Source organism: Seriola aureovittata, chromosome 12, assembly GCF_021018895.1.
Source record: "Seriola aureovittata isolate HTS-2021-v1 ecotype China chromosome 12, ASM2101889v1, whole genome shotgun sequence".
Taxonomy (NCBI): domain Eukaryota; kingdom Metazoa; phylum Chordata; class Actinopteri; order Carangiformes; family Carangidae; genus Seriola; species Seriola aureovittata.
Genome location: NC_079375.1, coordinates 162,909 through 179,417, shown reverse-complemented (window position 1 = coordinate 179,417; position 16,509 = coordinate 162,909). Strand labels below are relative to the sequence as shown.

Sequence of the window (16,509 nt, the reverse complement as noted above, 5' to 3'; positions counted from 1 at the left end):
CATGTCTTGGATCGTGGATTAGCTGACAAGACGACCACAGTACGTCAGGCTGGGTAACTGTGTCTCAGGGACAGTGATGAGCGGCACTGGGGCTCCACAGGGGACTGTTCTGGCTCCATTCCTGTTCACCCTGTATACGGCAGACTTTGAATACAACTCTGAGTCCTGCCACATCCAGAAATACTCAGATGACACAGCTATTCATTTGCTCATGTGGCAAACGCTTTTATCCAAAGCGACTTGTGACCAACATCACTAAAGCTTCATTGCAGTAGGAGACCTTGGTGTAAGAAGTACTAAATCAGTTCAATATGGTGAAGTGCAAAGATATCAGATAAAGAGGTGCACAAAAGAGTATAGTACGAGCTAGTTAGGGATGGTAGGGAGTTAGATGATTCTTCAAGAAATTCTTGAAGATATAGAGAGACATTCCTGCTCTGATAGCATTATTAGCTTGTTGCACCATCAGACAGAGGGGATGGTGTTGACAGACCACACTCCTTGGACGAACACAGTGGCTGAGAAGGAACATAAGGCTGAATGATTGAGTTCAAGTAGATGGAGCAGGCCCACTCTGAAGGCACTATTAGTTACTGAATCTGATTCGGGTGGCCGTGGGTAGCCAGTTGAGGTCAATGATTCATCAATGCTCTCATTCAATTCACAAATATATTTCTAATGAAAAATTCTCAATTCACACACAAATTCTGATATACAAGTTATAAATTGGGGGCACATACAGATTTACAAATACAAATCACTCTGAATTTATTTGTGGATTGTGTTTTACAAGACATGAGTCGTTTGACATTTAACATGTCACAGGCTCTCTGCATTTGTGAATTTTGTGTGAAACAGCAAAGCAGTCTCAAAGGGAACCACATGAATAAGTAGAGAATCACAGACAAGGTTACATTAAAAATGCTATGTTGACATACAAATGACGATATATGAGTCGTAAATTAAGAGGCACAGACACACATTTACAGATACAAATCACTCTGCATTCATTTGTACATTGTGTTTTATGAGTTGCAGAGCTTGACATTTGTTTGTGAATAGTTTTGGGTGTATGGTGTTTTAACACCATATGCTTCCTCTCTTGGGCTCTGTTCAGACTTGGCTTTAATATGTGTCTCAGCTGATCTGATCTCAAGTGGACAGCTCAAAGTCAGTTCATACCTAGTATTAAAATGCATCTCAACATGGGTCTTGTGTTCAGATCTACCAGTCAACCATCTCTGTCCAGCTCCTTAACTGAAATAATCTCCATCCATACCTGAAACACCTGAAAACACATAGTACATGACCATTTATGTACACTGGGCATGTGCATACCGGTGTTAACAGGAGGCAGATTGTCCAGTCAGCAGTCTCTGAACTGCAGTCAGTTGCTTGGTTGCAGAAAATACTATGAATGAGAAACAGCAAAGGCAAAAGACCAGAGATTCCTTAGTATTATAAAATGCAGAATTTAACTTCACAAAGAACTGCTAGAAAACACAAGGCCAGCAGCGCTTGTAATCTGTTATCCATGTTGAATTCAACACTGGTAGACAAGGCTGATGCTGTTTGTTTTCTTCCAGAAAAGCGTCATGTGATAGGAGCAAATCGGCTGAACGTCAGCCAATTTCCTCTTTAAATTGGAAGGATCATGCAGACTTCCCCAAGTGTTTGTTTCAGCTTCCTCCTGAACCAAAACATATGTTACAGATGCAAACATGATGTATACACCACTACAATGACATTAACAAATTCTATTCTTACTGATGAAAACTTGTTGATGCCCACTTAATGTTAATGACAGAGAGAGAGAGAGAGAGATTCACATTATGTCTGTCATTGTGAAAATAATATAAACAAAGACCCAGGGCTAAATAAAGACCACAGTATGGATAAGCTCCGATGTTAGCGGTTCTCCTTTTTGTACATGAAAAATTAAGAAAATAGATTTCCTGTTTATTATGGCGACATAAAAGTTCTCCCGCACATTTTATCTCACCAATTTCATTTCTGATTGAGACATTTGTCTATGAATGATGCATTTCCCTGTTCCCCACCCAGAGGAGAGGCCTGTCTCTCTCTCTCTCTCTGAGCTTGTGTGTGTGTGAGGGGCGGGGACAGCTATGTGTCATACGCTGGAGCACTGTGCAGCACACACACACAGACCCTACTCTTAGTGTCTATGGCAGAGAGAGTTAAATGTTTGGAAGTGTGGGGAAGTCTTTTGCTCATAAGAGTGGAAACACGAGTCATCTCTGGAAACATCCAGTCAAAGTCTGTCACATACAGACTAAGAAATGTACGGTTTTTGGCAGACTAGTTCACAGTTCATCCATCGTTGCATCAGTTGTGTTTTGTATGCTGCAGCCCAGAGCTCACACACAGAGTTCAACTACTCGGGATCAACTGATATGGTTTTTTCAGGGCCGATTTGGCCCCCCGACTGATTTGGGGGAATCAGTTATACCAGTGATCATAAATGCACACCTCCAAATAAACAGATGGATTTAATCAGGCTGAAACAAGCAATTTTAAAGTTTGTTGGATTCGAAGCCCCTGCTTTGTAGCATATGAGAGCAGTTAAAATCCAAGACTGACAATTCCCACTGTTTATACTGAACAGAAGGAGCAGATAAATCACAGGTTAGCAGCAAACATTTTTAAAGTCAAAGATAGTTTATGATGGCAGAAGGAAAAAGTGTAAACCAACATAAATCCACACTTCAAATGTGACAGATTTATTTCAATCTACCCACAGTAATTAGGACTTTACTACAACATTTATGACTGTATGATGAGGAACAAAAGCTGACTGTAACAACTCTCAGGAACCGATCCAATCTCTTCCACCACAAGTTAATTGATCTAAGCCATTCTAACTAATAAAGCGCACACACATACACACAAAACAATGCAGCAATGATTGCATTATGTGATATTATTGCAATATGCTTGCTTTGGAAACAAAATTCTGATAATTAGTCTCTTCTGGCAGTGTTCTATTTCCATCCATCTGTTCCATTTGGCATCCCTCCACCAACCACGAGTCCCTCGTCGCTCCGTCCCCATGATTCAACCAACTGAAACACCTTCAGCCACATCGCTGCACAAGCAACAGTGCTATAAAACACCCAAACATCAGGGACTATCAGGGGTGGATGGGGGCTGAGATTAGTCTGGCAGGATGTTCTGTAGCAGGAATGACAGCCAACAAGGACAGACGGACACACAGATTGATTGGTTGTATTCTGAAAGATAATTAGATGTGATGCCGACACTTTGGGTTGTTAGAAAACAGTACGAGGAGACAATAGCAGTATGTGTTACTGAAAAAAAAAAACACTGGAAAGGGGCCAAAGGATATGATAATAAGATTACTAGACATGCTGTATATCTTTTTAAATAGCTGTGACTGAATAACCAAAATACGTCTGAAAACCAATTCTTATTAACTTCTGTAATTCTGACCCAATCTGTGAGGGTTGTTATTTTGGCTGACACAACCTGAAGCAATGGAGCTGCATATATTCTTCAGTTATTTATTATATTATGTCACAAAGTACATGGCAATTATAATATACGCAGTGGAGCACCTTATATACACACCGCCACAAATAGAATCTAATTCTGTTGGAAACACTGAGTGATCACAATAGGTTAACTCAGCCAACTCATGTGGAGCAGATTTAATATTACAAGAACATAAGAGTATGTACCTCGCACATAAACACAAAGCCCAGCACAGAGGAAAGTAGGGTGTGACGATAATAAAATGTGCCCCAAGGTGATTAAGAATCACAGCCTATTGGTGAATTCTGGGGTGGATGTGGGGTTTATGAAATGCTCTCTGCCCAGTAGCAGTGGTTGCAGCAGTTTCCTGTGTAGCAGCAGCACAGCAGAGCAAAAGAATGAGAAGAGGCGTCAATAGAACATCTTCCTGTAAAGGTTGTGTTGGCTAAATGTTGCAGTGAGTACATCATGCATGGGTATAGTAGGCATACATTTGTCCTCTGGAACTTGCTTCTGCATTTAGCCAATTGTTCTTCATAGTTTAAAAACAGACAGAATGGACAGACAGACAGACAGACAGACATACTTTATTTATCCCCTAAGCCAAAAAAGCGAGTGTGTCCCGTTTTGCTCGCCTCTCTCTCTCTCTATAACCTGAGTTATGACCGTTAGAATACAAATACATTTTATGGCTATGTTAAAACAAAATCATCCTCACAAATAATGCATCTCTCTCCTCGACTGAGAAACCAAACACAATGACATGTTCTGTCGGTCTGTTGATCTCCTTCGCTCTTAAATCACAAGCACGGCACCTGCAAGCATGGTTATATGCGATTATATACGTTAAACTGTGGCAGGGCAAATTAAATTTAATATTAATTTAATACTACAAACAATAAGGTACTACATTAATGGAAAAACAAATCAAATTCATCTTGACATTTGCAAAGGCATGAGCAATTAGCGATTGTTCTAATGATTGTTGATCACCGATATCATCGTCCATCAGCACAACCCTAGTGAGCGGCCATTAAGCTACTTCCTAGTTACAAATGAAAGCGATGTTTGAGGTCAACGAATGACAGGTGGATCTTTGCCTGCAGAGTTTGCATGTCACCTTAAATGGGGTCATCATTCAGCCTCTCAAAAATAATCCCACAATTCCTGCCTGACACAGGTTGTTTCGATATTTGACGAGATTTGATTTAAGTAGTAAAAATAAAGACATTGCTGTTCATTGTATTATGTTCTTAAGTCCAGCTAATTATCTTATTGGTAAATATGCTCAGTTAGGTGAACCCCTGATGCTCTGCGTTGCCAGTTCCCTTTGAGTTTGACTATTAGGAGGCAGCCCTAGTATGTAAGCATCCAAAGACTGTCTCAAAAAATGTACATGAATTTGTGACAAGCCACACTTTTGTTTTTATCTGTAATTTTGGAGGCTCAGATCCCACCTAATAGGAATCCCACTACAATAAGCCTTTTTTCACAGCAGACATGTTGACTTGTTGTAGTAGGAAAAGTGTAGGTGTGTTACTATCTCTGCTTCTCTACATTTTTTAAATCTAATCCAGTCCCCTGTGCAATTTCATTGTTGCTCTCCTTCACTCTGTTCTCTTGTTCTTTGCTAAGGCCAACTTCCCTCTTCCCTTTTCTCTCTTCCTCCCCTTCCCTCTATTTGCTTTAGAAATACCTCACCCAGCTTTCACAATCATCATGTTTACATTAGGCCCTCTCTCCCTCTCCCTGTCCCTCTTGCACCCAACCCCTCCTCTCTTGTACTCCTCTATTTAATATTCCATGTTACAACTTATTCTCTTCTATTTGAAAATAATTACTCATATTCATGTCTGTGGATGCTCATGGGCAAAGTTACCCCATCAGAGCTCAGCATGGCTCATTCACCTCTGTACATCCATCCGGCCCTTCATGTCACTAAACTGTGCACAAGTATGACAAACAGAGACACTGAGGCAGCTGCCGGCCACAGAAACACCAAGTCTGACACTTTGATTATGACAAGGTGCTTTGTTAACAATTGTAGTAAAAAAAGAAAAGACACACAGAAAGAGAAAAACTGTGTTGCAGTTCATGCATCATTGTAGCAATAAAAATATGCACAGCCATCTGTTATTTAGGGCACAATCCAGCTGATGTCAAATCCTGTTATAAATAACACAAAGGTTGAAGTGGGACATTTTAAGATTCCATAAATCTTAAAAGATCACAGAGTGATCTATTGGGTCAAAAAAGATTTACTGAAACGAATATATACCATATATGGGCATGTGTCCATATAGTGTTTTTCTTTGGCAGAAAAGCACTGGTAGAATGCTGGGAAGCACAGCATTTCAAAAACAGCTGGATTTCATTTCCATGACAACAATATATTGACAACATATCACCGCCATTGTATAATACACTTTGCGTTTTATTACTATTTGTTCGATATTGCTTTCCACCATGAAAACAGAAACAGACTGACATTAGCTAGGTAGCTAACTTAACGCTACGTTAACAGAGGGTTGACTACACAACTAACATCAAGCTTAAAATGCGTATGGTGATAAAAGCATGATATTCACCAGCAACATTCAGTCTCCAGCTAATCTGCTGCTACAAATAGGCTTTTCTGTCTTTGTTGTGATAGTTTCTGTCTGACATATCAAACAGCCAAAACAAGCTTCTCCTTTACTTTCTTGGTTATCAGGGGGACGAGTCCCAACTAATCTGATTGGTTGCCTGAAAAGGCGCTACAGTGACATCACAAACACCTTTCTTTAAGAGACTTTCATCTCTAATCACTTGGAGTAGCAACCCAAAAAAGGCGGGGTGCTCTGAAAAAAACACTGGGTGCAGGATTTTTACTCCAGGCAGCCACATGCAGCTGCGTACGGTCTCTCCTCATTAGGAATAATTGAAAAAAAATGCTGGAACAAAATGCTATATGAACAGCCTGTTTTAAATAACCAACTGCCACAATAGAGCAGTGACATTTTTTGCCACCAATACCAATAACGATCATCTATAAGTGAGATCAGCTGATCTACAGCTGACACCAACAATTTTTGGCATTGCATTGCAGATGGCATACATTATATCAGTCTCAAACACTTTGTAATAGTTCCACACGGTTGATATGTTGTCTTGTTTTGGTAGCCTGTCGCACGCCGACTCATTGAACAAGATGGGAGGTGGGACTACACTACACAGAACACAGTGCTTCTCTCAGCCGCAGACACCAGAACATTAACCACAGGTCATCTGTTTTATGTGGATGAGAGACTAAAAGCATTAATCCCAATCTTCTGATCACGTATTTTTAATGAAAATCAGTTGATCATGATCGGCGGGCGCTCAATCGGGGCATCCTTAGCAAAAACTGAAGGAATCAGAATACTTAGACACTGTAATTTCTCCACACACACCCTTGCTGTTCTCCAACACAGTAATATGATCTCTTCTATCAGGCTGAAAGAGCTGTGAATAAAAAGACACAGACAGAGAAATGTAGCACAAACCTTAGTGGCCCCGGCCCCACCCCCACTGCACTATGCCTCTTTATTTCTGTCTCTCTCTCTCTCTCATCTACATCATCCCTACCCCCAACAACCCTCCTACTACCTCTCACCAGTCCCTACCCCCAACCACACAGCTCTCTATCTACATCCCATGCCTCTCTTTCTGAAACAAATATGCTCACTGAGAACACAGTGCTTTGCTGTGTACAGAACATGTTAGATTCTGAGATTAAGAAGCAGGTTGTATACAGTACAGTTAGTTCACCCATTTACCATGTACACAGGACGTAGTACATAACTATAATATATCTGATGAAGACATTAATGTGATATTCCATTCATGCTCAGTCAGCATGTACTGTGGTCAGATGTCAGACAGCTTCAGAACTTATAAGTAATGACCTTCTGTGTCCCAATTCCAAACTATACTACCTGTACACAGTAATCACTATATAATAACTGTCTAACTAAGTCTGTTTTTGGAAATAATATACACAAAATCAACATTTGTGCACTGTCACATTTTTATCAAACTGTATCTCTGGACTGACACTGCCAATTAAATGTTCCTACTAGTTTTGCTGTAGTATTTCTGTTTCCTTTGAACCCTGCATTGTTGAACATAGAGTTTTAGACTTTTCTTTATTCAGCAGTGACACCTCAAGGAGGTATACAGACAAAACAATACTTTTCAACAACAGGAAGCTGAAAACAATCAACGTACCCAAAACCTGCTTAAAACTAGAACGTAGCTGGACAATGCAAAAGTCCATACAGTGTTGGCCATTAGGAAGACACCTGCTAGCTGAGGGTTTGAACCCCGGGTATTTGGGTAAAGTTATTTGTAACCACAACAACACGCTGTTGCTGGGAAGTTAAACATAAGAAAACCAGCCTGTCAGTGGTTCTGTGAAGAAACCATTGTTGTGTGAGCAGGCAGTAGGGCTGGGCGATACGACAAAAAATGTTATCATGATAAAAATATTCCTATCAGTTGATATCAATAATTATTGATCATTTTTAATGACCTATATTTAATAAAGACCAGGTGAAAAGTAGTATGCTACTGTGTGAGTTATGTCCTTGTACCGTTTGGATGTTTTGTCATATGGTGTTGGTGCTGCACCTGAAGCCTGTTTGCTCGCGAGATCTCATCGTCTAGTGAGAGGAGTGGAAGGAGGGGGAGAGCCAAATGGCTGAATGCCTGCTGCCAACGGAGGCTCGTATACAACACAAAACCACCGTCACAAAACCACTGTCACCATGTAAACTATTGATAAAATATCGATAAAGCGCATCAAAATATCGATATTGTATCACGTCATGAAAAATCGCAATATTTTAGTGTATTGATCTTTTCTTACACCCCTATAAATGATTAGCTGTTTGCATGTCACTTGTAGCACACTCCTTTACCAGGGGATATGATAGGCTGTTTATGAGCCAGGGAGGGAGCAAGCTTGGTGTTTGTGCACCAGAGAAACTATCGGACGTTCTAGTGAACAATCTTCTTTTTGCTATTGATGAAGCGTCTGTCACTGGTACATATCCCTATCATCTTATCGCCATGGTCTAGGGAAGACTCAGACAACCAACCTAACCAACCAACCTAACCAGTGCTATTGGTATATTTTCAAACTAGATGTGGGATGAGACAATACAATTTATATCAATTTATTCTGATGCTGCATTACATCACTTGTTTCTTCCGTAAAGCTGTGCCAGCCACTCTCAAACTCTCTGTGCAACCCTGCCCCCACTCCTCGTCTGTTCACAAGTTCTACTAAAACATGGCGGGAGACACAGCACCGGTCTATGATGCCGAAAAAGAACCAGCATGTCCTGCAGTAACTGAGTGGGTAACACGCCGTGCCACAGACCACCACAAGTAAATTCTCAACCTGTGGGAAACACTGAAGACCTGGTTTGTAAAAAGGAAAACATCTATTTGGAGATGGTTCGTATTTAAAAGATCAGATAAGCAGTCTTGTTACTGGCAGAGTTTTGTGTTTTGTGTTCAAAAGAGAAGCAAAGAGATAAAGGGCTAAAACTGGCTGACACTAGGCGGAATGCAAATATGATTCACAAGAGTTTTCAACTACATCTTCATTTTCACAAGGTTTTGGCCTAGTCTTGTTTTTCAGTGAAATTCAAGTTTAAGAACTTCCAACTAAAATCATGGCTCATATAATCACAATATCTGTCAAAATAATTGCAATATCACTCTACGTCCTACGTTTGGGTGGAAACACAGTAATACATGGTCCCTGGGTGTTTGAAAATGGCAATATTGTCCATTTCAATACTGTCATGGAAAAATTCTGCTCTGCAGAGTGGCATATATAAGCCCTGATAAACACCTTTAAAGTCTTTGTCCTGCACAATTGTCTGTGTGGTCCTGTGACAGCTTCCCTCAGAAGGGAGAGTGATCTGTGCGCCTAAATGACAGACTGTGTGTGTGAGCTGTATATATTGTTCAGTCACTTATTTGTCACAAAGTAAGAATGCCGATCAACTACCACCACAAATACAACCAGATTGTGTGGGAAAAACTGTGAAGATATCTATAACCTACTGTGTCTGAACTGAGACAGAAGTGCATGACTGCAGCTCGCCACAATTTGACAGCAAAAAATGTTTAATTGAGGTTAGTTAGGTGTATTTTGATATTATTTTAAAGTGAAAATAATACATTTTGAAAAAAATGTGACATGGGAATAATGTATATGTTCAGTTTTACTGAACTATGGTATAAGAGAGGTTAATAATCTTATACTACATTCACTCATCTGCTGCACTTAAATAATTAAGCAATTCATCACTATTAATAAATAGATAGATAGATAGATAGATAGATAGATAGATAGATAGATAGATATGGAAGAAGTTTCTTACAGCAAGACACTCTGTAGTGAATCTGACCCTGATCTTGCTCTCAACGGAGAAAGACATCAGAGCTTCTCAGACAACAATTAACTATCACAAAACAGAAACAATTCCAGTAAAGTTCAAATATTTTGAGCATTCGAACACAGTTGTGCATGTTCTTCTCCACTTCTTGTACTTATAATGTGGAGCATATTTAAACGTAACTACCTTTTAGTTACCAGCAGTAACCAGTAGTTTTAGTTAAAGGTGTTTTTAAATCATGACAACAAACTCAGAATTAAATTACAACCTGTATATTATTTAGTAAGTGGATATGATCAAAAGAAATGAGGAACAGCTACTGAGGGGATATGGTTACCTTCAGTTAATTAACTTAATTTCATTTTCAAATTCAGTATATTAGCTGTAGCCTACTAAAGCAATTAAATGGCACTTAATTGGCAGGGCAATAAAGATGAATACACAGTGAGATGCGATTGTTCAGGTAACACAAAGGTGACTTTCATGTCTAGACAATGGGAAACAGACGTAGCTTGTGTAGGTTTCTTTCTTTCCTTCCTTACCTTGTTGGGCCCAAAGGCCGGATCAGGGTAGGAGGGCTGCCCTAACCTGGTGTGGTTTGACACGGCCAGAGGCTGAGGAGGAGGTGGGTAAACTGTTACATCCATGGCTGAAAATACATCCACTTTTCCTATCGTCCGAGTTTCTGTCTTCTCTGCCCTCTGTGTATGTTGGAAACAACTAAAATAACCCGCTTTCGTCTTTACAAAGTTGTGAGATTTAGTGAGTCCCTGAGCGGAGAAACAACTACGATCCAATAAAACAAGCTTTTTTAGGAAAACAGATACAGGTTTGAAGCATATAAGTCGGTGAAGTGAGCATAAACCCGGTGTAAAGAATCAGTGAAGTTTAGGTCGATGCTCTTCTCTCCACATCTGCTTTCATGCTCCAGTGGTCGCTGCTCTGAGTAGCAAACTTCCCGGTAAAAGCACTTCTTTGATACCTGACGTTAAAAGACAACGGTGCACTTTAAATATCATCGGTTTCCCTGTTAACGTTGTCTTTATCCAGTAGCGGTCCGTTGTTGTACCCTATCTGTCTGTGGCTGGAACCCTGTGATAAATGATCCTCCACTGTTGCTGCTGCTGCCGCGCGTGTGCTCGGCGCTGCGGTTCCTCTAGACCACGCATACAAAGAGCTCCGTCATCAAGCCCGCAACAGTTAATAACGAACCCGGAACTACATCTTCTCACAAAATAAAAGCTCAGATTCTGTCAAGCTTGTAAAGAATAAATCAGACACAACTTATCCAAACCTTTATGTAATAAATACATTACATAGCAGTGTATTGTTTAAAAGATTATTGTTGCAGGAAGCCGTACTGTATTTTGACAGTAGTCAATTTATTTCTACCTTGACAAGGATCCGGAGGGGCTTATCGGCAGAATGTGCTCTATCTAGAGATCCAGTCAGGTGTGTCTGTAGCCTACATGAACGTGGTTTGTGCGTTTCACTTACATACTCGTTCAAATGTATAACCTTTCACACTTTTCTTTCTTTATATTTGATTGTTATTATCTATTGTTCAGAAAGCATTTTCCTGTACAGTGTTTTGTGTATTAACGTTTGTGTTTATTTGTTAAATTTGAATCTGAATAAGTTGTCAATTTTGGCTATCTTGTACAATATGATTTTTTTTTCTTTGTCAGAGATGAACCTATGTTTTATATGAATCATCAAAAGTCAACATTCAACAGTAGTATAAAAACAAAGATAGTAATTTTATTTTTTTAAGTTCATTATTGATGCCAGCTGCACTTTAGTGAGCACAACCTGCTCACTAAACCCCAAGTCCACAGTGTGTCTTTGGTCATTTGAACTTGCTAGTAGTAAAATACAATATCAACCAAAGTGGGTCTGCATTTGGACTGTGTTTTTATACATGTGTGTGATTTGTCCTCTTTTTATCCGAAACTTGTCCGAGCGTGGAACCTTTTTAAGAGAGTGGATTCTATAGCTTCGTGTTTTGGTCCATGGTCCATCTGGTCCATGGTCCATTAGTGAAATGTGAAAACTACTGCCAGTGCAGATAGAGTGTGTTACTATGAACAAGAGACAACTGAGCAGGAGACAGGACACTTTGTGGAGGGAGAGGCTGAATGTGGATGATAATTGTAAAGTAGTGTGGATGGCTCTTTATAAAGCAGCATTAAATAAAAGGGCATGCGATCTGCAGTGGAAAGTTCTGCTGCAGGGACACTTACTGTCAAGTTTTCAGAGTGTCAAAGACTCAACTGTTAAAAAAAGTTGTTCATGGTTTTCAGTGAAAAATGGCCTGGCATTGCTTTTATTTTTAGTGCTTGGTAAAGAAAAAGAAAATGTGAAAAAGTGGCAGTTGTTGAACTTTCTTCCAGGCGAGGAGCTGCTCCCCATATTTGTGTCTCTGGTAAAGGCTAGAGTTAGAGTGGACTTCAGGACTTCAAGTTTCACTCTGATGAACAATGTTGATGAGTTTATTTATCAATGGAGTTTCACTTGAGCCAAATTTTCTGTGTTGTTGAAACAGAACTTTAATGATCTGGTACCTACATCCTGTGAGTTTTTTCCTGTTTACTGATAAATATGTGTTCAAGTTCAAAAATCAAGTCTGTCTCTCATAGTCTCTCTTTCTCCCTTGCTCTCTCTCCCTCTCAATGCAATTCGATTCAATATGTGTAAGTGACTACAGCTGTCATGTGTTGTAGTGCTGATGTTCTCAGTGTCTGATCCCTCATGGTGGTCAGACAGTCTGCAGCTGTGCACTGTGTTTACAGCTAAATAACATTGAAGTTTATGTTGTGTTTTTGTGGTACATGTCCAGTAGTTAATGTACTTGTCTTTTTGTTGAGTTTGGTTAGTCCAGATAGTGTGAGGTGTGAGTGCTGAGGCCTGGGGCCAGTTGCACAAAACAAGTTTTCGTTAGTAATAATGTGTAAGATCGTGCTACTTGCTCCACCTCCATACGGGGCAGCATTTCACCACTTCACCCCTGTCCAGTTAATCATGTTGTTGTTTTCCCCATGTTCCTTATAATGTATTATTTATATGTGCATTTATTGTTGATAATTAAAATTGTTGATAGCACTGAAACAAATTATGCGTACTTGTAATACAAACAGTAAGTTTTTATATACCTATAAAAATATGAAGGCAAGGGGATACTGCATGACACATGGGTGTCAGGCTACAGCTGCATGAGGAAGGGATGATGGCATCATCACTAAGGCAGAATTAGAAAATAAGGTTTATTGCCAAGTAGGTTTTTACTTACAATATGGTGTTTGGTGCAGTATACAATAAATATATTATCAGGAAATAACAATAAAAAGTCAAAAAGATAAATATAAATATACATACATACACATATTAAAAAAAATAAAACTGAAAAAACTATGTGCAAAAGTATTGACAAAACTCCTGCTGAGCAACAGATCACAGTATAGACAATATCTGTTATGTGCAGGGATAATACTCTGAGGTGTTACTGTAATGTGGTTGTTGATGATTGATGAGGCCAGACGCAAAAGAAAAGGCTGGTGCTGGTCCATCACTGGGGATGACCAGACTAGAATTCTGGTCCCAATACAGACAAACATGTGATAGGACAATTAGTTTAGATCATACAAGTTCTTTATATTCAAACATATTAGGTCTGTTGTGTGTGTATAATAAATAATGAGGATAGATATGAATATGCTAAAATAAATACAGTATTATGCAGTGGATCCTGAACCCACTGGTTCTGGATCAAACAGTCTCTTTGTCTTACTTGTTAAAGAAAAGATACTGACGCATCGAGCTGGACAACAGGAACAGACTATATACTACTACATCACTAAAACGTCTGTTGACATCATCAATCATACATTTATGCCACTTCAAGTGTTCGTCGGTATAGTTTGTCATTTGCACTAATGATACGTTTCGCTACAGACCAACATTATATGTTACTCACCAGTCTAAAAGAAAAGATGCAGCTTGGCAGCAAACCACAGCTCTTTACTCACCCGGAGCTGTCTCCAGCAGGGGAAAAACACACCTGGATTCACCTGTAAGTACGCAACTTAAGTTTTAAGTTGAGGGAGCAAGTTGTTGCACAGAAAAAGTTAGGGCATTTGCAGCAGTGACAGTTTTACAGTGGTGTTTTACAATCCATGGAGATGGTTGATTTGCTGCATAAAGCACTTGTGATACCTGTTATCACTTGTGGAACATTAAAGAAGTGCACCACTATCTCATCCTCATGTTGTTTTGACAGGAAATCCCCGATGTTGCAGTTAAGATACTGTGAATGACAGCGGGTTGGTTCGTGCTGCTGCCTGGGGACGGGTCACTGTTGTGTAGCACCAGAGGAAATGCGGTGGCAGGAAGGGGAGGAAGTGATTAATTAGACGACATGATCCACCCGTGCTTTCCTGTCACTGCTGGTACTGCTCACCTGTTGTCCGCTGCGGTGTGGCGTGCTGCTCACCTTCTCTTTGTTGAAGATGTCCATGATGTACTCGGAGTAAGTTTGTTGTTTGATGACGCACTGGTTCCATCCTAATTATCTTGTCTTTGCTGTTAATGTTAAGTTTTTACTATTGGGTTGTTAGGAAACAGACGATCCTTTAGAAGATGCGTACCTTGATGTTCCCCTAATATTTTAACCCCCTTGGTTGTGGAACGAGGTATGTAGATTTGAATTGTTGTGATTATTAATCCGGTGGTTGTTTAATTTGAGTGATGTTTCTGAGCGATGGTGCTGCTGTAATTATTCGTGCGAATTTTTAATTATCACCTTTTGTCTAATGAATGTATTTTTCTTTTTTTTTATTAATTTAGTTAATTGCACCTTTATAGTATTTGGTAATTTGTGCTGCGAAGTTTCTTTTGATTGTGATCAACATTGTAAATGTATTAATGAATTTTTGCTTGTGTATTTTGACTAATGTTCCTTATTTTTTCTTTTGTATTTCTTATTTGTAGTTTTCACGGTGCTCGACGTGAATAAAATATACGCACCTGTATGAAACTCTCCGCCTCAGTTACTGGTACCAAGGGCCAGCTACAGTGAAAACTCTACCATCACGTCTGGACCATCTCACATTGTCGTCTGATGTCGGCAGCCGGCACCGCCGCACGCAAACGGGACTAATTGCCCTCTACTGGTGGAAGGTGTTTAACCTTTGGAGGTACAGCCAAATGAGAGACATTGGACTGAAATAGTGGAGGGGCAGCAGGTGGAGCAGTGCACTGCATGTTGCTAAATTGAATGTCAATAAACAAACTTGAAATGTTTAAAGGCATCAAGGGTTTTGAGGTTTATAAAAGGTCTTTTATTATTATTGAATGATACATTTACAATGTTTCTTAAATGAAAAGGTTTAAAGAGTAAAGTGCAATATAACCATTTGTGCTCATAAGCACTTGTTTATTTGTTGACAATTTATGCTGAATTTTAATGTTCAAGAATTTGCAAATGTGTTAATCATTTGGTGAATTAAAGAAATATAAAGATTATAAACCATTTAGAGTAAAACAAGCAACCAAAATGTCACTTAAATCACAAAAGGTGGATAGTGTTAAGGACCAACCACCCAGGCCCAGCTCCCGGGAAAGAGTTTTAACAGAAAAGGGTCAGGAGCTGCGTGCAGAGAAGGCTAAACGACATGAGAAAGCCTTCAGTAAGGCATATAACGATTGGAAACAAACGGCAAGGGACTCCAGAACAAAACTGAAGGCATTTTGTGCACTGGATGACCTTGACAAAATTCAACAAAACATGAAAAGCAAACATGACACACAGTGTGTGAACTTTATGAGCCTATCAGACGCAACTGTACTTCCACCCCAGAAATCACCAGGAAAATGGATGCCTGCGTCACTCTCACGGCTGAGATCTGTGAACTTGTGGATAAAAGAAGAGGAACTATTGAAGAGACATTTAATGATGAACTGGAGAAGGAGAGGGTGAGAATGACACTAAATAAAAAGGATCATGGCTCAATTTTTGGACACACCAATACAGAGACAGTAATGTCAGAGGCACTTTCAACCCACTCCTTGGTCTCCAGCAAACGAGCTGACGCCGAAGCAGAACTCGCAGTAAAATTGGAACAAGCAAAGGCGATACGGAAAATCCAAGCTCAACAAACAAAAGTGCGCAAACTGGAAAGTGAATGGAAATTGAGTGAAGCAAAAATGTTGTCAGAAATAAAGGAAGAGGAGTTGAGGTTAAAACAGCTAGAAGCAGAAAATGAGGTGGAAGTAGCAGCAGCCCGAGCGAGGGCTTATAAAAATTTTGAAAGTGGCATGGAGAATCATGGAGAAAGTGTGTCTGCTGAAATTCACTCTGTTCACCGAAGCATGGAATTCAGAAATGCACTGAACCCAAAGGCTGTTCCATTCCAGCCTCAGACACTTCCAGAAATAACAAGCCAAGACACAGTCAGCCTAGCTCAAGCCATTGCAAGCTCCTTAAGTGTAAGTCGGCTGTTTTCCCCTGAACCGATAACATTTTCCGGTGACCCTTTAAAATTTATCGACTGGAAGATCTCCTTCA

The 16,509-nt window shown here is 39.8% G+C and overlaps 1 protein-coding gene and 1 long non-coding RNA gene across 3 annotated transcripts in view; one reads left to right on the top strand and one right to left on the bottom strand.

The window, feature by feature from the left end:
• tox (thymocyte selection-associated high mobility group box) overlaps window positions 1–11,098 on the bottom strand; it is a 56,206-nt gene extending 45,108 nt beyond the window's left edge. For both annotated transcript variants that reach the window (XM_056392261.1, XM_056392262.1), the window contains exon 1: window positions 10,490–11,098. In XM_056392261.1, the coding sequence (XP_056248236.1) occupies window positions 10,490–10,594 (105 nt within the window). In that variant the 5' untranslated portion in view covers window positions 10,595–11,098. The remainder of the gene's footprint in view (window positions 1–10,489) is intronic.
• On the top strand, window positions 8,850–15,266 carry LOC130179349 (uncharacterized). Its single transcript, XR_008829278.1, has 3 exons — window positions 8,850–8,994; window positions 14,224–14,472; window positions 14,561–15,266. It is a non-coding gene; the product is annotated as an uncharacterized LOC130179349 (long non-coding RNA).
• The last annotated feature ends 1,243 nt before the right edge of the window (window positions 15,267–16,509 follow it).